Raw genomic sequence first — 24,999 nt, forward strand, 5'->3', positions numbered from 1 at the left:
TGTGTGTATGTGTGGGGGGGTAGGGGAAGGTGTGAGGACTTAAACCCAGGCCCTTGTGCATGGTAGTGTGTACTCAACCTGTTGTATTACAACCCGGCCCCTTCAATGTCAGATTTTTAAAGACTATTTTGAGCAATACTGCTCTACTGAAATTCTGATGAAGAGTCAGGAAAAGTCAACAAAGGGTCGTTATTTTCCTGTCTTCTTTCTTGTGCCTACATTCTAAAGTTATCACAGATACTTTTTAGTACTCATTACTAATCTGTGAGTTAGGTGCTATAATTCTGTTATCATTTTACAGAAAAGTACAATGAGGCATAATAAACTGCCTTTTGTAGCCACAATTTCGTTGTGAGCTCTCTCTGGGAACAGGACACTGTTTTACCCCAGGTATAGATAGGTGAGTCTAGGAGTGTCTGGGGAAGTCAAGAAAGATGCTGGAGACCTTGGGTCCTGTGACAGCAACACCAAGAGATAGTGACATTCTGTCATGGAGGAAGGGGGAAATTATTGGGCAGTGATAGGGGCATGTTTCCCATCTTCCTTTTTTAAATGCCTTCTGTCTGCATCAGGGGCAAGGGACCAGGCCCAACTTGAAAGGAAGTAGATGAATATAATAAACCTCTGCTCAGTCCTTTCTGTTATGTTAGTGTCACCTCTGGCCTGCAAGTTCTGGGATCTAACTCATCTCTTTGATTCAACTCTCCAGTCCTTTTGGTTCATCCCTTGAGGCTGCTGTTTTATTCTTTCTTCTCTGTTTCTGGCTGAGCTCATTACCCTCGAGTCCTGGGTCAAGGACACTTGTCCTGAGCTCCTGTCTGCCTGAATCAGACTTGGCTTCATATCTGTGAGGACCAATTAATTTTATTTTATTATTTATTTTGGGTAGAGACAGAGAAAATGAGACAGGAGAGGGAAATAGAGAGGAAGAGACAGAGAGACACCTATAGCACTACTTCATGCACGGCTCTTGCACCTCCCCACTGCAAATGAGGACCAAAGGTTTGAACCTAGGACCTTGAACATGGTGATATGTATGCTTAACTGGGTGCACCGTCATCCAGCCCTCCTGTGTGGGTAGGTTTTTTTTTTTTTTTAATTTTTATTTTTCCCCCTTTTGTTGCCCTTGTTTATCATCGTCGTGTTGTTGTTACTGCTATGTAACATGATATGGAAAGAGAAGGGGAAGATGGAGGGGGAGAGAAAGACAGACACCTACAGACCTGCTTCACTGCTTGTGAAGCAAACCCCCTGCAGGTGGGGAGCCGGGGACTTGAACCAGGTTCCTTACACCAGTCCTTGCGCTTCGTGCTATGTGCACTTAACCTGCTGCGCCACTGCCCAGCTCCCATGAGAGAGGGTGAGTTTGTCCAGGTCTTGCCTGACTCAAAGATGTGCCCTCATGCAAAAAGGAGCTCAAGTGTTTATCCCTTGTCCACGGTGTCCATCTTTTCAGCCCAGTTGGGATGTTTGAGGGAGAGGGGATAAGAATGTGCCAGGTCCCTTGTTGGTGCCAGGAGAGATGATTCTGATTGGTGAGGGAGGTGCAGTGGTACCCTCAGGGGAGGCAGCCATGTATGAGGCTGACCACATAAGCAGTGCAGGCAGCTCCACTTGCTCAGTTGTCTGCATCTGCTTGAAATGGTCTTCCTTCTCCATTGCCCCCTTCCTCATGACCTGCTTCATCTCCAAAGACTGTTCTCTAGAGAGTAATATGTTCAACTTCCCTCTTCTCTGAAATCCCAATTATGTTTAGAACCTGATTAGATAACACAGCACATTCTTTCTATAGGGTTGTCTGTTATCAGTTATTTTATTTTACTTTATTTATTTTACCACTGGTATGTGGTGCCTACATGACTACTTCACCATTCTTGGCAGCCCTTTTATTTTATTTATTACTGATAGAGGGTGAGAGACAGGAATAGAGAAAGAGGAGGAGAGACACCTGTAGCACTGTTCCACCACTTGTGAAGCTTCCCCCAGCTTTCCAGGTGGGGACGAGAGTCTTGAGCCTTGGTCCTTGTGCATGATAACATGTGTACTCTACTGGGCATGCCACCACCTGACCCCTATTGTTATCAATTTTAATTTAATGTATTTTTAGCTTTGTTTGCTTGAGTAAATAAAAAAAATGAGGATCCTTGTTCTCAATCATCCAAAAATGGCTGTCCAATATAAAACATATGTCTAGTCCAAGAGATTCTGTTTATTGATTAACTGGTTTGTTTTTCATGCATAAACAGAAGGAGAGAATCTTAGGGTACAGATAAATCTGGCTTTTAGATCAGGTGAAGTTTTTTTTCTTAGCCAAAGCTCCTCCTTTGGTGCCCAGGCTATATTTATATTGTGATCCAATTCACCAGATGAATTTTACTGTTTTCATTAGTGAAGTGTTGGATCTCCTCAACTCACTGGATGGAATCTGTCCACCTGGAGTTCTTCCAGCTGCCTGACTAAGACTTGGAGCTCTTGGGCTTCCACTGGCTGTAGTGTTATTACATTGCAGTACTGTGCAGTGCAGTAAGTACTGTCAACCATTTTATAAATATGGCAGTGTTTCCCTTTTAATTTTACACAGCTCAGTTTTTCCCATGAGACTAGCCAACTAATCATAACCTTCCCCCAAATTGGTGTATTTAAAAGAAAAAACCATACAGAATAAATGTATCCATCCATTTACTCCACAAACAGCAATAAAGACATTTCACTCTAATGGAATATCTGCATTGTGTGCACTGTATAACAAGAAGAATCATTTTCTTCATGTTTGCTTCACCACTTGAGGCTGACTTTTTTTTTTTTTTTTACCAGAGCACTTCTTAGCTCTGGCTTATGGTGGTGCTGGGGATTGAACCTGGGACTTGATGAAGCCTCAGGCATGAGAGTCTATATGCATAAACATTATGCTATCTACCCCCTCCCAAGGCTAACATTTTTCAAAGAGAGAGATTGTCACAGGACCTGTGCTTCCTCCAGTGCAGTGGGGACAGGGCTTGAACCTGGGTCTTGCTCATGACAAAGAAGGTACACTATTCAGGTGAGCTAATTTTCTATACCCCCCAAAGTGTTTTTTTTGGGGTGTGGGGAGCGAGGCACCTGGATTTCACTGGGGCTTTGCTGCTACATGATTTCACTGCTTCCTGTGGACTCTCCTTTTTTTCTTTTTCCTCTTCTTTCTGTTCCTTCTCCTTATTCCTTTCTTTTTTAGGATAGAGGATAAAAGATAGAGATAAATGGGGGGGGGGTTGGGAGAGGAGAGAGATAGGTGGGGAGAGAGGAAAGACACCACAGCTTCATCTCTCATAAAGCTTCCCTGTGCAGCAGGTATTCTCATGTGTTGGCCAGGGTCTCTAAGCTAGGTTCTTGAACACGGTACTGTGCCCTCTACCAGATGAGTTACCTCTCACACCCCTCCACTTCCTTGAAGCTTTCTTGATGCACCTGCTCTATTGCCAGCTTTAGAATAGGAGAAGGGACTTGCTTTACAGCTTTAGTAAAGATGCTTTCTCTTTGTAGAAAATGAACAATAACTAGAGCTAGCTAAGCCCATAAAAATTGGCCCTGTGGTCTGAAGCCTCGCCTTACTAGGGTCTTATGGTTAATTCCTCTCTTAACTGCCCCCCGACTCCCCCCTCAAAGTGCTACAGTTAGGGTTGGGAGATAGTTCACCTATGGTAGGAGCATACACTTCACCATATACAAGGACCTGTGTCTGAGGTCCCAATATCATGTGGGAGCACAAGACATCACAGCTACTGTGGTGTCTATGTTTCTTTCTGTCTTTTTCTAATTACAGAAGCCAGACCTTCTACCTTCTGCAACCCACAATGACCCTGGGACCATGCTCCCAGAGGGATAGAGAATGGGAAAGCTATCAGGGGAGGGGGTGGGAAATGGAAATTGGGTGGTGTGAATTGTGTGGAATTGTACCCCTCCTACCCTATAGTTTTGTTAATTAATCCTTTCTTAAATAAAAAATAAAAGAAAAAAAAAGAAATGGAGAAAAAAATTGAAGGAAAAAAAAAAAGGAAAGAGTTTGTCACTGGAATTAGACCACACAACTCCAAAATTCTAACATGCCATTAAAAAAAGAGCTTCATTACTATCTAGTGGAGGTTTATCAGGAAAAAAAAATTCTGTATGTTAGAATCTAACATCAAGTTTTGGTCTGTAATGTATACAGTAGAGATAATCTGGGAAGAGTCTTCAAAATAATGAGGAAGAGGAGGTTTGGGGGAGGATTTACTTTTCTTTGAAATGAGATGTAGTTGACATACACACTAAGTTTAAGGTGTATAACATGTTAATTAGATACATTTGTATATTATACATGATTACCAGTGCAACTTTAGTTAATACCTCTATCACATCTTGTAATTACCCTTTATTTGGGAGTTGGGGATGAGAATGTTTCAGATCTAATCTTGTTGCGATTTCAAAGTCTATGACAACAGTACTGGTGACCAGGAAAAAAATTTTACATTCTTTGTGCTTAAGTTTCCTTTGCCTTGAGTGTGTTATAAAAATGAGAAAGTGGGGGAGTCAGGTGGTAGCACAGCAGGTTAAACGCATGTGGCACAAAGCTCAGGGACTGACTTAAGGATCCTGGTTCGATCCCCTGGCTCCTGTAGGAAAGTCGCTACACAAGCGGTGAAGTAGGTCTGCAGGTGTCTTTCTCTCCCCCTCTGTCTTCTCCTCCTCTCTCCATTTCTCTCTGTCCTATCCAACAACAACAATATCAATAATAACTACAATAAAAAACAAGGGCAGCAAAAGGGAATAAATAAATAAATATTTTTTAAAATAAAAAAAAATGAGAAAGTGGGGGAGTCGGGCAGTAGCACACCGGGCTAAGCGCAGGTGGCGCAAAGTGCAAGGACCGGCTCAAGAATCCCAGTTCGAGCCCCTGGCTACCCACCTGCAGGGGAGTCGCTTCACAAGTGGTAAAGCAGATCTGCAGTTGTCTATCTTTCTCACCCTTCTCTGTCTTCCCCTCCTCTCTCCATTTCTCTCTGTCCTATCCAACAACAACAACAACAATAATAACTACAACAATAAAAAACCCCAACAAGGGCAACAAAAGGGAATGAATAAATAAATAAATATTTTTAAAAAATGAGAAAGTGGAGAGATAGAGAGAGAAATCTCACTTCAAAATAAAGTAGGAGGGAGTCGGGCGGTAGCTCACCGGGTTAAGCGCATGTGGTGCAAAGCACAAGGACGGGTGTAAGAATCCCGGTTCGAGCCCCCAGCTCCTCACCTGTAGGGGAGTCACTTCACAGACGGTGAAGCAGGTCTGCAGGTGACTTATCTTTCTCTTCCCTTCTGTTTTGCCCTCCTCTCTCCATTTCTCTCTGTCCTATCTAACAACGACGACATCAGTAACTACAACAACAATGAAAAACAACAAGGGCAACAAAAAGGGAAAATAAATAAATATTTAAAATTTTTTTTTAAAAAGTAGGAACCTGAAAGCTCTCTCTTAGGGAATCTGTTTGAAGATCCCTAAAAATCTCGCCCCTCATGAGTAGTTGAGGAAATGGCATCCTCAGCAGACTCCATCTGGCTCTGGTCTAGTCCTTGTACCCTGGGCCAGCTGTGCCTGTCTGGGTCTTTTCCTTCCTAGTGCTCCCATGGATGCCTTTGCTCTGTTCCAAAAAGATAGTGCTGTTTGGCAGCTTGGCCTCACAGAGACCCATCCCCTTGTTTTTTTGTTTGAATTCATGTTAGCTAGACTCCCTGAGCAACCTTCCTCCAGCCCCCCAACACAAACAGCTTAGAAAAAAACACCTCATCGCAGCTTTTAATCCTATCTGGCAAGTGTCTGCTTTGGCCCCAACGTGATGATAAGACTGTAGACTTCTTACTTATTTCTGCCTTATTTCTTTGATTTTATAAACATTCTCCCTAGAGAGTAGGGATATAGAACTCTGGTGGTGGGTACGATGTGGAATTATAACTGTCACCTAATAATTTTGTGGATCAATATAGTCACTAAAAAAAAAATTAAATTAAATTAAATTTTATCATGAAAAACCTAATAAGGGAAGATTTTTTTTTTCTTCCTCTGTTGACCAAAAGGAAGGAAGATGTTTCTGCAGCACTTGTTTGCCTCCTCCCCATAAGAGGGGTAGGAACCCACAACTAGGGCCATATTGTCCTCAGAGAAATGTGCTTCTGCATTCTATTCTATTTGGCTGTCTTCCTCCTGGGACTCATCTCTATATGCTAGTCCATGCCACCAGGCATTCATCGTTGGGCACTATGCATGACCTCCTTTAGCCCCAAGGCCCATTTACCTAAATGTGAAATCCATTAACATTGACATTTTGTTTCACCTGATCCTTTGCCCTCCTAAGGATGACTCTTTTTTTAAAAAATTTTTTTTATTATTCTCTTTATTGGTTTATTGGATAGAGACAACCAGAAATTGAGAGGGGAGGGTGAGATAAAGAGAGAGGTAGAAAGAGAGAGACAAAGAGATACCTGTAGCCCTGCTTCACCGCTCATGAAGCTTTCCCCCTGCAGATGGGAACAAGGAGCTTGAACCTGGGTCCTTGTGCATTATAACGTGTGCTCAACCAGGTGCATCACCACTAGGCCCCCTAAGGATGACTCCTTAGCTGACCAAGGAAACTAAAAGCTTGAATACTTCTTAGTAAGTACAGTTACTTCCTGGTATAACTCACATAGTGATTTAATTGACATATCAGAGAGAGAAAGAGAATGAAAAAATGTACTTGCTTTAATGGAAATTTCATGTAGTATTATTGGGAAATTAGGGAAGAGAGTCCTTTAGATTTATTGCTTATAATTTCAGAGCAGACTGTTGGCTACCATCCAATAAGTGAGTAAACATAAAGTTGCAGGGATGATTAGAGTTTGAATATATCCTTCTGAGAGCCTGTGATTTTAAAACTAGTTTGGCTAAAGGTAAAAACCAGAACTCACAGTGGAATGATTTACCCCTTGAAATTTATAAGGTTCATCAAAATAAGTTGGTGGTGGAACTTGGCATCATGGAAGTGATGGTTTTCTTTCTCTGCTGTCTATCCAATATATATATATATATAAAATGGAAACATTAATAAGACCATAGCTTAAGAGGAGTACAATTCCACACAGTTCCCACCACCAGAGCTCTGTATCCCATCCCATCCCTTGAAAGCTTTCCTATTCTTTATCCCTCTGGGAGCATGGATCCAGGGTCATTATGGGGTGCAGAAGTGGAAGGTCTGGCTGAACATGGGTGTTGGCAGGTTGGTCCATACTCCCAACTCATCTCTCTCTTTCCATAGTGTGGCAGGGCTCTGGGGAGGCAGGGTTCCAGCACACATTGGTGGGGTCATCTGCCCAGGGAAGTCTGGCTGGCATCATGATAGCATCTGAAACCTGGTGGCTGAAAAAGAATTAAGATATAAAGCAGAACAAATTGTTAAATGATCATGAACCTAAAGGCAAGAATATTATAGATGAAGATTTGGGGGTCTCTATTTTGGAAAAAGCTAGTAGTAGGTCTACTTTAGGTGTATTCCAAGGTGCTCATGATTTTACAAATTTTTGTCTGAGCCCAACAGTTAACATGCAGATGGACCAAAGGTATTGTCTGAGGAGATAGTGTCAGAGTTGGGGATAGGACTAGAAAGCTGGATCAGGGAAGAGAGTAGCTCCCATCAATTTGATCTGGGGCCCATATGATACTGCACTGCTGATCTCAGCCTAATCAGTACAACCATGAGTGTGCTCATGGGTTCCATAGCCTGCACAATTCAAAGGTCTTATAAAAATAAAACCTGAGGGTGTCAGGCAGTGGTGCACTGGGTTTAGCACACATAGTGCGAAGAGCAAGCACCTCGGAAGGATCCTGGTTCGAATCCCTGGTTCCCCACCTGCAGGGCAGGGGGGGGTCGCTTCACAAGCCATGAAGCAGGTCTGCAGGTGTCTTTCTCCCTCTCTGTCTTCCCCTCCTTCCTCAACTTCTCTCTGTCCTATCCAGCAATAACAACAACAATAATGGAAAAAAGATTGCTGCCAGGACAGTGTACAGAGTCCCAGCGATAACCCTGGAGGCAATAAATAAGTAAAACCTGAGTGTTCTGTTGGGTGTATGAGGGGGAAATGAGGGGTTTTGTGATTTAGTGGAGATAGTGTTGCTGAGCCAGATGGGAACAGTGGAGCTGCAGCTAGATAGCCACTCAAATTTCCCACTCCACCCGCACTTTCCGACCTGATCAGTATTTGAAAGCTTCAGGATATTAACAAACCTTCAGCACATACTTGCACCTTGAGCCTGAGTAGCTTCACCTCCCTGCAGATTTCCGACACAGTTCTGATGAGGGCCACTCCGAAATGGGGTAACCCTGGGAAATCAGTATAACTCAGATCCCCACAAGCCAAGAACAACCCCAGCTTGCAGAGAACTGCCCTGTGAGTGTTTGGTGGACTTAAGGAGTGATTGGGGGGGGGAATGTGGGCTGGGGAGGAGAAACTTGTTCACATGCTTGTTAACATTGGAGAGTCTTTGACAAAGGAAGTCTAGTGGCCTGCCCCGGTCAGCAGGCGATGGCCCCTGGGAGGCCCCCGTTATGCACAGGAAGTCAGCCGCTAATGATGTTAGCCAGGGGACAAAGGCGCCCAGCCCTGGAAGGCCCTAATTGCTGTGTCCGGGCTCCCAGGCCGCAGGCCTGTAGCTGGAGGGGGCTGGGCAGGATGCGCTAAGTGTTAACACCTGGGCCCCCTCCCTCCTCCCTCCCTCTCCACTGCTGACTTCCTGTTGCTTTTTTTCCTTGCTCATGTGGCTGGGCGAGCTTGCACACACAGGCACACATATTTGCAATCCTCAGCTGCAGGGGTGTGGGTATAATGGTGGTGGGGGGGTAGGGGGCGCGGCACAATTTGGATCTTGTATCTGAGAGACTAGATGGATATGGTTCAATCAGAGTGTCACACTCAGCCAGGACCTGAGCCACTCCTTTGGCCTGGGGGGCTTGGTGACTGTTACCTCACCTCTGGGCTGCCTGACTCCCTTCTTTCCTCCCTAGGAAATCTGGGAAAGGCCAGACCTTGCAGAGTGGCCTATGACAAGGCTCACTGTTGCTTTGACTTGGAACATTCTGGTTAGAACTGAGGGGGGAAATGTTCCTTAGAGACAGAGAGAGATTTGAGGGTTGTGTTTTACCAGAACACTGCTCAGTTCTGTATGATGGTGGTGCTGGGGCTTGAACTTGGAACTGATGTGCCTCAGACATGAAATCTTTTTGCATAACCATTATACTGTCTCCCCAGCCCAAAGACATTTTGAAGGTATAGATCTTATTGAGCCAACTGGGGCCCCAGAGGGGAAGGATTGCAGTAGGCTGAGGAGTGATGGGAGCATCTGCCCACAGACAAAGCAGTGTATAGCATAGTGTGTATTTGAATCCACACTTGCTGGGTGGGCCTCTGTCCTCTTGTCTCACAACTGAAGTGAATCTCTCAGTGGCCTCAGCTTGGGGAATGCCCCAGCAGCTGTGTGAGAGGAGTTGGGGCTCAGAGCAGGGGACTGGATATAGTAGATTCTCACAGGACTCTGCTGTGAGTTTTAGAATCCTTTTCTCTGTCACAACGGCAGAATCCTCTACTATTAAAATGAAGAAACCCTGCCTTGGTGTCCCTGGTGGCTCATTTTGGTGATGTGGTCCCTCTCTCCATAGGCCAGTAAGAGGCAGCTCTGGGTATAGACTGACTGGTTCACTAAGATTTTTGCAATCAAAGAACAAGACATTTTCTTTTCTTTTCTCTTCTTTCCTTTCCTTTCTTTCTTTTCTTTTCTTTCTTTTTTTTTTTTTTTACCGGAGCATTGTTTAGCTCTGGTTTATGGTGGTGCAGGGGATTGAACCTGGGACTTTGGAGCCTCAGACGTGAGAGTCTCTTTGCATAATGTTTATGCTGTCTACTCCCCCCTTTAATAAAAAAGATGATTGAAGCCCTTCTCCCTTCCTGAAAAAGGGGGCACCTGCTAATAATGCTTGAGAAAAGATCTAGTGTGGACTTGAGTTACTTCCCACTGTATAGTAGGTCTTTCTATCTGAGACCACCATGTAAACAGAAATAATAGGCTGACAGAAAGAAAGGAGTTGCCTGGTTTTCTAGTGTGGGCTGTGATGTTTCGATTAGCTCTGAAGCCTAAAAGGCCAGCCTCCTAAAATTTCCAAATATGCGAATTCCACCTTGAAGGAAGCACATGTGTGGGGCGCTGGGGACCTGCCTGGCTGGAGGAGGCCAGGTCCCCATGGCAACGTCACAACACCCCCCCCCATTTCTGCAGGCATTCTTGCTATGAAAGCAGAATTCCAGATGTGATGCAGCCTTTGGAGACTCCATCCCTGGGCCTCAGAAGCTGTATTTGAAGTCCCTGCACAACCCAGCACCCTGAACACTCTCTGTGTGGTCCTAAGGCTTTTTATTAGCAGTTTTGTTTTGATCTGAACATTTCCTCTGAGCTTAGACATCACAGTCATGTTTATAGCTTTAAGTTTCCCTCTATTGTCTAATCACTATTTTCCCCTCTCAGGAAGATAACTTCCTTGGGCTTCTGGAGCCAAGTCTTTGTAATCACCTTTCACAGCTAAGGGAGAGCCAGCCAGTAGCTGATTTGCTAGGTAGGTGTTTGGGTGACTGGTTGTTTGCTTCCTCCTTGTAGCCAGTTATTTACAGAAACCCAGTTAATCTATGTCTGTGAGTTGTCTGTGCGTGCTTTTTAGACTGCAGCTGGGTTGACTGCTGCCTTAAGACTGTGGGCCCCTGAACATGCGGTTCTCGTTTGAGGGGAGGGGAGCTATGTGTGCTGCAGAGGCGAAGGGGCTGAGTCTCCACCCAGAGGCATGTTTTATAGCTTGCCTTTATAATGTTCTCAAGAGTGGAGAAATGGAACAATCCTGTCTGTGAGTATCAGCCACCAGAGAACACACAGCCCAGATCCCTAATGGACTAATTGGAAAAAGCACTTGGGCTTTGTGAAAAACCAAGGAACTTGCAGGGATCTGTTTTGTTTTGTTTTTATACACAGGAAAAACTGTGTCTGTGTGTGTCTGTGTGTATGTGTCTGTGTATGTGTGTGTTTGGATATCTCTGGACTGTGACTGCATATGTATGTTCTAGTGGCAAAGCAATAAAAAAATCATGAAAGCCTGAAGTGAGGTGCCTTTTAAAATACACTAAATTCCACTCAGGCCACTGCCATCTAGAAAGTTGCAATAAAAGTTGTTGTCATATTGTAGCATATACATGTTTAAAATCAATATGTTGTTCACCTTAAATGTACACACTGTTACATATCAACTATATAGCAGTTGTATCTCTCTCTCTCTCTGATACAGAAAGGCAGGGAGAGGGAGACTAGTGAAAGAGCCCACAGAACTCAAGCTTCCTTCAGTGTGGAGTGAGACACGTACCTGACAAAGCATCACACTATCCAAATGAGCCATTTCTTCAGTCTTCAATTGGATCTCAATTTAAAAAAAAAAAAAACAACAAAAAAACAGCTGTCTGAGAAATAACTCATAAATACCCTAACCCATCTTTTTCTTTGTTGAATGGATTTTCTTGGGGTGGGGGCAGGAGGGAGAAGGCAGAATAGTGAAGAGAAGCCCAGATGAAAACTAGAGCTTTTAGTTTGATAAGCAGGACACATGGCAACTTGGCATGAGTTGGCCCCGTGTTAAACCTCAGAAACAATTGTCCCTCCAGCTTTCCTTTGGGGAGCGTGAAATGAGGAACATGTGTGTGCTGATTAGCAGCATGTCGGAGATGAATCATGATTACGGCTCTGGTCTGGTGCACAGGCCATGCTTTGGAGTTGTGATTTCCTACCTCCTAGAGCAAATCTCTCTAATTAGCTTAAGATCTCCGGGTCTTTGGGGGCCGACATGGTAATTGCTGGTAGGGACCCACTGGCACTCCCCCCACCCCCCATCCCCAGAGCTTGTGTGTTCCCCACCAGCCAAGGCTTCACCTCCCCAAATCAGACAGCTGGCTGGCACCCATGGTTTCTGAAGCTACTTGCATCTTGGAGAGTGAGAGAGAGCAGCTCTCGGGAATGTGGAGCAAATATCTTGAGTAGATCCAGGCCCAGGCTGGCTTTGTGATTTATTTTCCCTGTGTTTTGAGTTTGCCAGCATTCTCCTTGGCTTACATCACCTGGGGCTTCTCTGCTTTTTGCCGACTCCTTTTCATTCTTTCTTTTTCCCCTCTTTTTTTTTTTAAAGGTTTGAAGTAAAGGAAGTGAAATCTGTCTTTGTTTATGACACCATCTGAACCTGCAGCGAGCAAATTGACCCCACACTTTGTCTTTTTCCCTTACCTGGCCATGGCCTGGCCGCAATTCTGTTGTTCATTTTCAGCCTCCCAGAGTTGCCTGCTATCTTTTCAACCTCACCAATACACTGGAAACCAACACAGGGGAAATATAGGGGAACTAGAAAGGATGGACTGGCCTTCATTTTTAGCAATTACTCAGGTTAGCTAAAATATACACACACAAACATCCTCTTGGTTCTTTCTGACACGTGCTTGCACTTAAATTTTCACCCTAACTCCATTCACAAAGATCTCCCCAGCTTTCTGATAGTTTTCTAACTGATTTGGAAATAAGCTTGTTTAGGCTGGTTTTACCAACCTTCAAATGGTAAAGAGGGCACTGTCATTAGCATAGTCCTTCTCAAAAATGCATTTTTTCCCAAAATGGCAGGGAAGCCGGAGTCTTCAAATGACTCAGGTCTTCCCGAAAATCCTGAGGACGTTGTCCATCTGATGGCTTCTCCGGCCAGTGTGGCTGTTCCTTGTGGGTCCTGACCCAGGGCATCTTTGTGCTTTTGCAGTTTGGCCATATGGATGGAACTTAGTGTATGTTTTTGCCTTTAGAATTAGATGTATTTCTTTCTTTAGAACACTTAAAGGCACCCTCCCCATTCCTGAGTAAAATATTTTGTTTGTTTTAATTGCCACCAGGGTTGTTGCTGGGGCTCAGTGCCAACACTATAATCCCACTACTCCTGGCAGCCATTTTTTTTCTTTTTTGATAGGACAGAGAGAAATTGAGAGTGGAGGGTGAGAAAAAGAGAGAAAGACACCTGCAGACCTGATTCACTGCTCATGAAGCTTCCCCACAGCTGGGAGGGAGCAGGGGCTCAAACTTGGGTCCTTGTACATGGTAATGTGTATCGTTAACCAGTTGCACCACTGCCCAGCCCCTAAGATGTTTTTTTGTTCCTCATTATGCTCCCACTTCCTGCAACTGACACTGCAGAGCTCTAGGCACCTCAAGCTGGCTTCACAGCTCACATATGGACAAATTGAATGCTGCCTGTTGGTACAGCAAATGGGGGAGGTTAATTAACTGAGAATGTGACACCCTGAGGCCACAGGATTGGTATTTGTAGATTTTAAACAACTGGCAGCAAGCAAGTATTCTTAATTGTCAGCTCATTAAAAAAAAAAAAAAAGATCAAAATGGGTGTAATAGCTTATTGGAATTGTTTCCGGGAACACCAGCTTTGTGAGTTGCCTCATCTGCACTCTCTCTGCACTGTGGCCTCACAGTCTCTGCCACATCAAGCCAGGCTCTCTTAGATTCTCTGTATATAGTACCTAGTTTAATCATGTACTCATCATTAAGGAAAAAAATAAAAATAAAATGTTTAAGGACTATGTGTCAGGTCCAGGACTGTGAAACAAGCATAAGTGGGAGTGGGATGTGGTGCCTTCATTTTCTCTCATTTGATCCAGTCTGTGCTCTTATCAGAGAAGTCGTTGGCCACTCACCCCTTCCCACCCAGACCATTAGCAGAATACATCCTTTGGTCCAGTGGTTAGTGCCTTCTACCTCCTTGCCCTGACCTGTCCATCTACTCTTCTCTCATTCTCTGCCCCATGGTCAGGATGCTGGCGGCAGGCCATCCCTAGAGGTCATTCCTGTATATGTAGAACAACTCTTACATTGTTAGAACAGGATTTTTTTTCCCTCCAAGGACAGACTCATAACATTTCTGAGTATAAAATAACTGCTTCATGGATTGGGGAGATAGCATAATGGTTATGTGAAAAGACTTTCATATTTGAGGCTCCAAAGTCCCAGGTTTGATCCCCCACACCACCATAAGGCAGAGTTGAACAACACTCTGATCTCTCTCTCTCTCATCAAAATAAAGCAAAATATATTTTTTTAAAAAGAAACAACTGTTTCATTATATGTCAGATACTGTCCTACTGAGCACTTGACATAGGCCATCTCAGTGGTTCCCCCGTCTAATCCTCTCCTAGGTGTTTTAGTTTTATTTTTTTAAAGTTTTTAATCTTTATTTATTTTCCCTCTTTGTTGCCCTTATTTTTTATTGTTGTTGTTATTGATGTCATCGTTGTTGTTAGATAGGACAGAGAGAAATGGAGAGAGGAGGGGAAGAGAAAGACAGACACCTGCAGATCTACTTCACCCCCTGTGAAGTGACCCCCCTGCAGGTGGGGAGCCAGGGGCTCAAACCAGGATCCTATCGCCAGTCCTTGCGCTTAGTGCCATGTGCACTTAACCTGCTGTGCTACTGACCGACTCCCTCTCCCAGGTGTTTTATTCACACACTTTATTCACAGCTCAGGGAAGCAAGATGCAGAAGGGTGGTGGCACACCTGATTGAGTGCACGTTACCATGTGTGACCCACATTCAACCCTCAGTCCCCACCTGTGTGTGTGTGGAGGGGAGGTTCATGAGTGGTGAAACAGTGCTGCAGGTGTCTCTATTTTCCCCTCCCCTCTCGATTTCCATTTGTCCTATCAAATAGACTAAGTAAGTAAATAAATACCCAAATAAAAGAAATTTGCTCACAGTCACACAGATGAAAAGTGCAATATTTGGACATACCTCTGTGCATCTCTAAAGCCATTGTATTAAGCCCACTTCTGCTCCAGGTATACAGCTGTATCTGAGGTAGTAAAGTGTCTAGCATCAGCTCTCATGGGTCAGTGCTCTGTGACTGTCTAAAGCTAGGGTGTCACTGGTATAGTGACAGATACAATCTGTCTGCTTGGGTTGCAAGAAGATGACAACATGTGTCACATATGTGATACCAAGATCCATTTTAATTTGTGACACAGCTGAAATTGAGTAAATGCATCTTAGTTGCTCCCATCACTAATAATCACAGACTTTGTGACTTAAGACAGCATAGATTTGTTTACCTTGGAGTAACAATTTCAAAATGCTATCTTATGGGGCTAGACACCAGATGTTGGCAAGGCTGGCTCCTTTGCCAACAACTAAAGGCACCTGCATTCCTTGACTTGTTGGCCCTTTTTGCTTTCATCTTCTTAACCAGTAGTATACCTTCTTTAAATGCTTATCTGGGGGGGCCATATTAAGCACACATGGCATGAAGTGAAAGGACAAGCATAAGGATCCTGGTTCGAACCCCCAGCTCCCCACCTGCAGGGGGTTGCCTCACAAGCTGTGAAGCATGTCTGCAGGTGTCTGTCTTTCTCTCCCCCTCTCTGTCTTCCCCTCCTCTCTCAGTTTCTCTCTGTCCTATCCAACAACAACAACAGCAATAACAAAATAACAATAATAATAACAACAATAAACAACAAGGGCAACAAAAAGGGAAAAAATAGCCCCTGGGAGCAGTGGATTCATAGTGCAGGCACTGAGCCCCAGCAATAACCCTGGATGCAAAAAATATAATAAAAATAAATGCTTATCTCTATTTCTCTGTCATCTGCTTCCATTGTCATGTCTCCCCTGACTTTCTTCTCTTCTTTGCTGTCATTATGATTGCATTGGGCTCCCTGGATAATACAGAATTCCCAGTCTGGAATCCTTAAACTTTATTGCATCTGCAAAGAATATTTTTCTCCTGGGAAGTAAAATATCCATAGATTCTGAGGATTCCATTGGAGGAAGTGGTTGTTCTGTCTACCACAAGGTGTGAGGAAATCACTGAGTTGTATGGGCCAGCCTGTACGCAGTTTCTTGGGTGGCTCTGAGGGCTCAACAGAGGCTGAAGAACAGAGGCTGAAGAACAGAGGCTTGATGTGAGCTGTGGGAAGCCTGATGGAGCACCTGACTGTTACACATTCCCAGGAGCTGTGATCTCTATGACTCTGGGGAGCAAAAGGTATCTGCAGTGCCCACCAAAGCAGGTACTGGCATTGTAGTCTTGCTTCTGAGCTCCATGGTCAGAATAGTATGGGCATGGGGGATATGTTCTCTGGTTTCCTGTGGAATCAGAGTGGCCATTTTTCATCCTCAGCAGAAATGTCACTCTAGCCAAATGATAGTGAGTTGGTAAGTGTTCAGCCAACTGTGTCAGAAACAGCAGACCTAAGGCAGAAAGGTGGCCATGGGCACCATGGGGAGTGAGGAGAGATGGTGCTGATGGCAGTACAGTGCCTTAAGGGATTTTGGAGGTGGAGAAGGTAGCTCAGAAGGTAGGCAGGGGCCTTCTTTGGAACCAGGTAGGCTAGGAGCACAGAAATGTGGGGCAGATTTGCCTATCAGAGATTGTCTTGGTGGGCAGAGTCCCCTGGGGTCTGGACATAGGTCTTGCACGTGACTCAGATATGCTGGGCCTGGGCAAGGATGCAGTGCTCAGCAAGGTAGGGAATGGTGCCAGCTTACCACACCATGAGATCACTTCCTAACAAAGTTCCAAAACCTAGATATAGATCAGGTCCCATGAGATAGAGCATATGTTCACATGTATCCATAAATTATGGCAAAATATATACCTGAAAGCGAAAGTACACAATAGTCTGCAGTGAGTCAGTATAAAGTTCATAATGAAATCGTGTCTACTTATATTTAAATATTCTCCTTACCTATTTCCTATTACACTTCCCTCACTCACTCCAAAGCTAACCTTATCAAAGCAAGGACTGCAAAAGCTGAATAAGGGCAAGAGACTGGCATGCTTTAATGATGATTCTTCAGTCACTATCAGGCCACCCCATCAGCTGGGGCCCTAGTCAGGGAGTCCTGAGATTCCCAAACAGACATGATGGGCCTAGACCTCAAATAAATCCCTCTCCCCAATTTTACCAGTCATCTCTATCAGGAACAACACAATAGACCCCTTTGTGGGCCCCCATAGAGCAATGTATTCTTATGACTGATGCCCTCTAACAACACATACCTTGACTTGCCATTTGTACTGAGTGTTGTTGACAGGTCAGGTGCAACTTGAGATGTATTTGTTTACTTGAAACATGGTCCACATATGAGTAACTCTTCAGACAAATATAGAATGATCTCACTTATAGGTGCAACTTAAAAAATAAAGACAGAGAGGGGTAACACAAAGTGAAACTTGAACTGGGTGGGATGTATTTCACCAAAGCAATGGACTCTTGGGGAAGAAGAGGGCAGAAAGGGGTGAAGAGAATCTTGAGGTCCTGGTGCATGATGGTGGAAATGGACCTAGGCTGGGGGTGAGAGTTTTCTGTGGACACCCATCTCAGGGAGATGAGAAATTGTACCCGTGTTAACAGCTTCACTGTAAACTACTAGCTCCCTCCAGATAAAACTTATTATTATTATTTTTTTAAAATGAAGTACCCTTCATTACAATGAGAGGATGGGTGGCATGCCACCTCACACCTGAGGCAGGAAAGAGAGCTGTTTATACCTAGCATAATATCAGACTCAGTGACTCTGTCCTGGGAATTGTTAGAGAGAAGGGGTATCTTGGGTATCAGAAGGGCCTGGCATGGTCTCCTCTGTGGTTTCATGCAAACTTGCACTCCTCTGTCTTTGACCATCAGGAAATCATTCTTCCTCTCCTTTGCATGGATTATAACCTAAGGAGTTTTGAAGCATATTGAATTTTAATAAGGGAGCACTTAACAAGTTTCATTCAGGTGAGGAATTCTAGAATCTTGTGTCAGTGGGGAAAGGAGGGAGGGAAGCTGAAGTAAGAGGAGGGTAAGTTGAGAATTAGGGAAGCCCCAGTAGATCCAAGGCTGGTGTACCCCATGAGTTAGACATTGTTCTCATTGTTCTGTTCATTCTTTGCTTTAATGAGTAGTGTGTGTGTGTGTGTGTGTGTGTGTGTGTGTGTGTGTGTGTCCATCCATCTCTTTCTGCACAGCTGTGCTTTCCTAGGGTTCATAATTATCTGAGCTCCAGGATCCAGTTGCAGTGGGCTGCCTGGCTTCAGAATAAGCAGCGTAACCAAGCCTGCAGCCTGTGGAGGTGCTAAGGCCATGGCCTAGAACTGGGGGCCCCCTCAGAAGTGTTATGCACATTGTGTGTCAGTACTTCAGTTACCTGTTAAATGCTGGACGGCCAGCATATGGTCCTTCCCCAAGGCTCTTCCTCATGGAATGGAAACCTTAGCTGTGTGGTCAGAATCTTTTCCCATCCTTTAGTGTAACAGAATAGATGTGCTTTTGGAGAATCCTGCCATAAAGACCAACTGGCAAATGTGCAGATTATTCCCCAAGCCGTGCAATGAGAGTGGGCAGAGCTGTGGCAGTTCTTTCCCATGATGCAGAAGGGGTGGGGGTTAGGAAACAGCAGGGCTGGAGGAGGGTTCCCGGCTCCTCCTGTGGCTTCTATAATTAAAGTGGGAAGTCTGGTGGAGTTGTTATCCCTGTTTTTAAGAGTGCAGATGGCTAATGGCCACATCACCCAGTATTAGACCTTTTATAGTGTTCTCTTTTCCGTTTTATGACCCACCCTGTCTAGTCCAAGCATAGGTATGGATGCTGTGAGGAATTTTCTCATTAAAAGTAACAGCTCACTCCCACACTCATTCCTGGTCTTGGAAAGGGAGACCTGTTTCTCGTAGACTTGAGGAATGGCTTATCTGTCGTGGCTTTTGGACCAGAGCATCCGCCCGGCGGGTTCTTACAACCAGTCAGTGCTTAAAGCAGATCCAACTGGAAGGGCTCCAGCTGGCAACCTGGGGTCCCCATTTTACTGTTAGTAAGTTATTACTTAGCCCCCCCCCCAAAGACAAAATTGCCTGATCCTATTGTCTTAGGAGGAGTGACCCCAGTAGGCTGCTGGTTAAGAACCTCTAGGATTGGGGGGCATTGGTGTAGGCTCAAGTGGGTGGAATAAGGGGAAGTGCAGTAGATACTGCTCAGTGGCTGGCATAACCCTGGGTCTCTTCCATCCCCTGGGTGTTTGGGCAACATGGGTCCTCTGCTGGGAAAGCCACCTGACACTCTCCTCACTGTGCTCTCTTATTTCCCCTCAGGGAGTGGGTTCGGCCAGCAGGAACAGTGGACTGCACAGCATCACCTTGCGCTACGACAGTAAGTGAACCCCCTGGGACTGCCAGGAGAGTAGACCATTAGTCATCTAACGCCATTAGTTCCAAGGACTCTGGGGTTGGTGTGTGTGTGTGTGTGTGTGTGTTGGGGGGGGGGGCTTCTGAACCTGCTCAGATCTGTCAGTAGGATGTGTTCAACTCAGGCTCAGTTCACCTGTTCAGGTATTTGGTAGTCAGAACAAGCCAGCTGTCTTCCATAGAGTTCTGAGAAACTATATATGGACACCTTCACTGCCTCCAGTCTTTTGGGATGGAGTCATATCCTCAAGAGTGAATGAGATGCCTGGGAGTGAGGATGGGGGACAGCTCATCAGGTAGAATGCACATTTTGACACATGTGAAGACCCAGGTTGGAGCCCCTGGCCCATCACACAGGAACACCACACAAAAAGGAAGCTTCATGAGTGGTGGAATAGTGTTGTGGGGTCTCTACTTCTCTTTACAACTCTCCCTCTTTCACTCCTATCTGAGAAAAAGAGAAAAGAAAGGAGGCCAGGTGGTAGCACATGTGATTAAGCACACACATTACAGTGTGCAAGGACGCAGGTTCAAGCCCCCAGTCCCCACCTGCAGGGGAAAGCTTCACAAATGGCAAAACAGTGCTGCAGGTGTCTTTCTGTCTCTCTCTCTCTATCTTCCCTCCCCTCTCAATTTCTCTTTGTCTCTATCCAATAATAAATAAATATATTTTTAAAAAGAAGAAAGGAAGGAAAACAAGAAAAGAGTTTGCCAAGATCAGTGGAATCCTGCAGGCATAGAAGTCCTAGCAAATCATCGGAGGAATAAAGAACCCTTCCAGAACAAAAAAACATAGGACCAAGCAAGAGATGAATGCCAGAAGCTGTCCAAGTGTTGGATATAAGTAATGGGACCTGTGGCATGCAGGCTAGCCCAGGTGTGGCTTGAGGACACTAGTTATCAGTTTTATCTCTTTGTGGCCTTGGAAAATTCCCAGAGTAGCCAGATGCATTTCCCCCAAAAGAGTGGGATTTTAATTTTTTTTTTTTTTTTTTTTTACCAGAGCAATGCTCAGCTCTGGCTTCTAACAGAGCTGGGAGTTGATCCTGGAACTTCTGGACATCACACTGAGTTGATTATCTCCCCCATCCCTTGCATGAACATTTTAAACACTGCCCTTTAATTAGAACTTTTCATATACACAGAGTGGGCCAGGTGAATCAGTGTCCCAGGTGGGGCTAGGGGTCTCCGTGCAGACCTGGGGTTTGAGTTCCTGTCAGCTACCTACCTTTGGCTATCTGAGCCTGGCAGGAAACTCAACTCCTCACAGTTCATTTTCTTACCAGAAAAAAAAAATTACTTTCTTCCTAAGCATCATTTTGAGATTTAAAGGAGGTACTTCTTATAACTTGACAACTCTGTAACTAGCTGGCAGTGTGCACACAGTAGTCCTTATCTGTTAATGTTAGAATCCATTCCAGCTGGAGTTGGAATACAACCACCTTTTAACCCTTTCTGTCAAGAATGCTTAACTTTTGGGCTGGATGATGGCACACCCACTTGAGTGCATTCATTATCATGCACAGGCACCCAGGTTCAAGCCCCCAATTCCCCACCTTTGGGGTGTAGGGATTCATGAGTGGTGAAGCACTGCTGCAGGTATCTCTCTCTCTCTCTCTCTCTATCTCTATCTCTATCTCCTCCTCCCCCTCTCAATTTCTCTCTGTCATATTAAATTATTAAAAAGGAAAAAATGGCCACTGGGAGCAATAGATTCTTGCAGACACTTAGCCCCAGTGATAACCCTGGTGGCAAATATATATGCTTTCTTCTGCCTGAAATAATCCCCCTTCTTCCCTTTCTCCTCAATCTCCTCACTCCCTTCCCTCCCTTTCCCCCTCCCTCCTCTCTTCCCTCCCCCCTCCCCTCCCTTCCACCCTTCCACCCTTCTTTCCTTCCTTCCTTCCTTCCTTCCTTCCTTCCTTCCTTCCTTCCTTCCTTCCTTCTTTCCTTCTTTCCTTCCTTCCCTCAGAGCTGGGGGATCTTTATCACCCTTGAACTGACCATTTAGTTCAGACAGACACACGCAACACCAGACACACAACACCAGATCATTCCTGGTGCATGGTACATCTATGCTTGCATTTGAACGTGGACCTCAAGCATGGCAAGGTATATGCCCTACCTGATAAACTGTCTCTCTCTGGCCTTGAGTTGTTTTCTATAGGCTTTTTTCTATTTTTGCGGGTCAGGGGTGCATGGAAGTGCCTTTTTTTTTAATTAAGCATATACAATGCCATTCAAACAGCTACTTTCATGCCTCGAAAGGTAATTGCATAGAGCTGTGAGCCATAATTTATAAGCAAACATGTTGATAAGAGGGAGCTTAATTCATAATTAGTAATTCTTGACATTTGATGCATCTTTAGATGTAGGTAGCATGGAGGCCTCTGGAATGATCACTAACAAAGCAGAGTTTCTGAGGTTGTGTATAGAATCTTACAATTTTTTTTAAAGATTTTATTTATGAGAAAGATAGGAGGAGAGAGAAAGAACCAGACATCACTCTGGCACATGTGCTGCCGGGGATCAAACTTGGGACCTCATGCTTGAGAGTCCAAAGCTTTACCACTGCGCCACCTCCCGGTCCACAGAATCTGACAATTTTTAAAAAAATAGTTATTCCCTTTGTTGCCCTTGTGTTTTATTGTTGTAGTTATTATTGTTGTTGTTATTGATGTTGTTGTTGTTGGATAGGACAGAGGGAAATGGAGAAAGGAGAGGAAGACAGAGGGGGAGAGAAAGACACCTGCAGACCTACTTTACTGCTTGTGAAGCAACTCCCCTGCTGGTGGGAAGCCAGAGGCTTGAACCAGGATCTTTGTACTGGTCCTTGCATTTTGTACCACCTGTGTTTAACCCGCTGCTACTGCCTGACTCCCAGAATCTGACAATTTTAATATACAAGTATATTAGGTGTCAAATTCACCGTTGCTGACTTGAGTATTTTAAATTAACCAATAAGGACTTACATGTGACACCCAGACATTACTGGGATGTGTGTGCTTGTTCTGGGTAAATTCTGTGAGGCTAATGAAAGATTTTCCAGATCCATGATATTTGGTAAGTAAAGCTAAGTGAAGACATGTGTAAAGGAGCTCTCTTTGACTTAGAAAGTTAATTTCTAATATATGCTCCCAAGCAGATCTTGAATGTAATACAACTTGAATGTAATGTAACTCTTGAATGTAATACAAGCAGATCTTCTATTACATTCAAGAGTTCAAAATTTTCCGGTCAGCTGCAAACAAGTATTTGCATCTCTAATTTAATATGGAGTTTGTGAAAGGGGATCTATACCTGTACAAGTTATAAGTATTTTCTTGTTTTCTTCACAGGACTAAATATTTGGCCTCTGCTGATGCCTATCTTAGTTGTTATTTTCTTTCTAAGTCATTAGCACTTAATTTGAATTTAATCCACAGTTCACACTGACTCCTTAGTCTTCCAAAGCTTGGTTGCATTTTGGCAAAATATCATTTGGGCATTTTTTAAAAATTAGAACCCAAAACTTTCAAGTTGTTAATAATCAGACCCAGACTATGTTAATGTATATATATGTGTGTGTGTGTGTGTGTGCGTGTGTATGTGTAGTTTTCATTGAAAAAGATACTTCTCTCTTCCACATACAACTTCCCATTACTACTACTGTTACTACTGCTCAGTTAACTGGTTATTATGTCTGTATGAAATAACCAAGAACCAATTTCCCAGTGCCTACTCAAGGCATTAAACTATATAACTTCTTTTTCTTTTAAAAATTTTCTTTAATGGGGTCGGGTGGTAGTGCAGTGGGTTAAGTGCACATGGCGTGAAGCATGAGGACCAGAGTAAGGATCCCAGTTCGAGCCCCCAGCTCCCCAACTGCAGGGGAGTCACTTCACGGTGGAGCAGGTCTGCAGGTGTCTATCTTTCTCTCTCCCTCTCTGTCTTCCCCTCCTCTCTCCATTTCTCTGTCCTATCCAAAAGCAATGACATCAGTAACAACAATAATAAGCACAACAATGATAAAAAAAAATTCTTTATTTACTTTGGATAGACAGGGAGAAATAGAGAGAGAGACCTGTAGCACCACTTCACCATTTTTTTAAGTTTTTGAAAAATATTTATGTATTTATTCCCTTTTGTTGCCCTTGTTGTAGTTGTTGTTGGATAGGACAGAGAGAAATGGAGAGAGGAGGGGAGACAGAGAGGGGGAGAGAAAGACAGACACCTGCAGACCTGCTTCACCACTTGTGAAGCGACTCACCTGCAGAGGGGGAGCTATGGGCTCGAACCAGGATCCTTATGCTGGTCCTTGAGCTTTGCGCCACCCGCTGCGCTTAACCCGCTATGCTACAGCCTGACTCCCCACTTTACCATTCTGCAGTTTCTCTCCTGCAGGTGGGGACCAGGGACTTGAACCTGGGTCCTTGCACATGGTAACATATGCACTCAACTAGGTGTACCATGGGGGACAGCCCCAGACATTTATTTTATTTTATTTATTTATAATATGGGAATATTGACAAGACCATAGGATAAGAGGGGTACAATTCCACACAGTTCCCACCACCAGAACTCCTTATCCCATCCCCATCCCTTGAAAGCTATCTATTCTTTATCCTTCTGGGAGTGTGGACCCAGGATCATTATGGGGTACAGAAGGTGGAAGGTCTGGCTTCTGTAATTGCTTCCCCACTGAACATGGGCATTGGCAGGTTAATACATACTCCCATCCTGTCTCTCTCCTTCCCTAGTGGTGCAGGGCTCTGGGTAAGCAGGGCTCCAGGACACATTGGTGGAGTCATCTGCCCAGGGAAGTCAAGTTTGCATCATGGTAGCACCTGGAACCTGGTGGCTAAAAAGAATTAAGGGAGTCAGGTGGTAGCGCAGTGGGTTAAGCACAGGTGGTTCAAAGCACAAGGACCTGCGTAAGGATCCGGTTTCAAGCCCTCAACTCCCCACCTGCAGGGGAGTCGCTTTACAGGCGGTGAAGTAGGTCTGCAGGTGTCTGTCTTTCTCTTCCCTCTCTGTCTTCCCCTTCTCTCTCCATTTCTCTCTGTCCTATCCAACAACGACACCAACAACAACAATAATAATATTAACCATAACGATAAAACAACAAGGGCAACAAAAGGGGAAAAAATAGCCTCCAGGAGCAGTGGATTTGTGGTGCAGTCACTGAGCCCCAGCAGTAACCCTGGAGGCCAAATATATATATATATATATATATATATATATATATATATATATATATATATATATATATATATATAAAAAGAACAAATTGTTAAATGATCATGAACCTAAAGGCAAGAATATTGTAGATGAAGATTTGGGGGCTCCATTTTGGAAAAAGCTAGTAGGTCTACTTTAGGTATATTCCATGGTGCTCATAACTTCACTAATTTTTGCCCAAGCCCAACTGTTAACATGCAGGTGGACCAAAGGTATTGTCTGAGGAGATAGTGTCAGAGTTGGGGATAGGACTAGAAAGCTGGGTCAGGGAAGAAAGTAGCTCCCAAATATGGGGAAAGTATATAAATATCAGACATATTTACTTTTATGAGTGAAAGAGAAAGAGGCCAGAGCACACACTGTTCATCTCTGATGTGAGGTGGATGCCAGAGGGCTTGAATTTGTGATCTCTGGACCTCAGGCATGTTGGGGGGCATTCTCTAAGTTCACTGAATC

The 24,999-nt window shown here is 44.3% G+C and overlaps 1 protein-coding gene across 2 annotated transcripts in view; it reads left to right on the forward strand.

Moving 5' to 3' along the window:
• The window catches only part of IL17RD (interleukin 17 receptor D), an 82,320-nt gene that overhangs the window by 31,635 nt on the left and 25,686 nt on the right, over positions 1-24,999 (forward strand). The window contains exons 1-2 of one of the 2 annotated variants that reach the window (XM_060203075.1): positions 16,064-16,168; positions 19,231-19,288. In XM_060203075.1, coding sequence (XP_060059058.1) covers positions 16,124-16,168; positions 19,231-19,288 — 103 coding nt within the window. In that variant the 5' untranslated portion in view covers positions 16,064-16,123. Of the gene's footprint in view, positions 1-16,063; positions 16,169-19,230; positions 19,289-24,999 lie in introns of those variants that run through there. The other variant, XM_060203074.1, reaches the window with a different exon arrangement.

This window comes from Erinaceus europaeus, chromosome 12 (assembly GCF_950295315.1).
Source record: "Erinaceus europaeus chromosome 12, mEriEur2.1, whole genome shotgun sequence".
NCBI classification, from domain to species: domain Eukaryota; kingdom Metazoa; phylum Chordata; class Mammalia; order Eulipotyphla; family Erinaceidae; genus Erinaceus; species Erinaceus europaeus.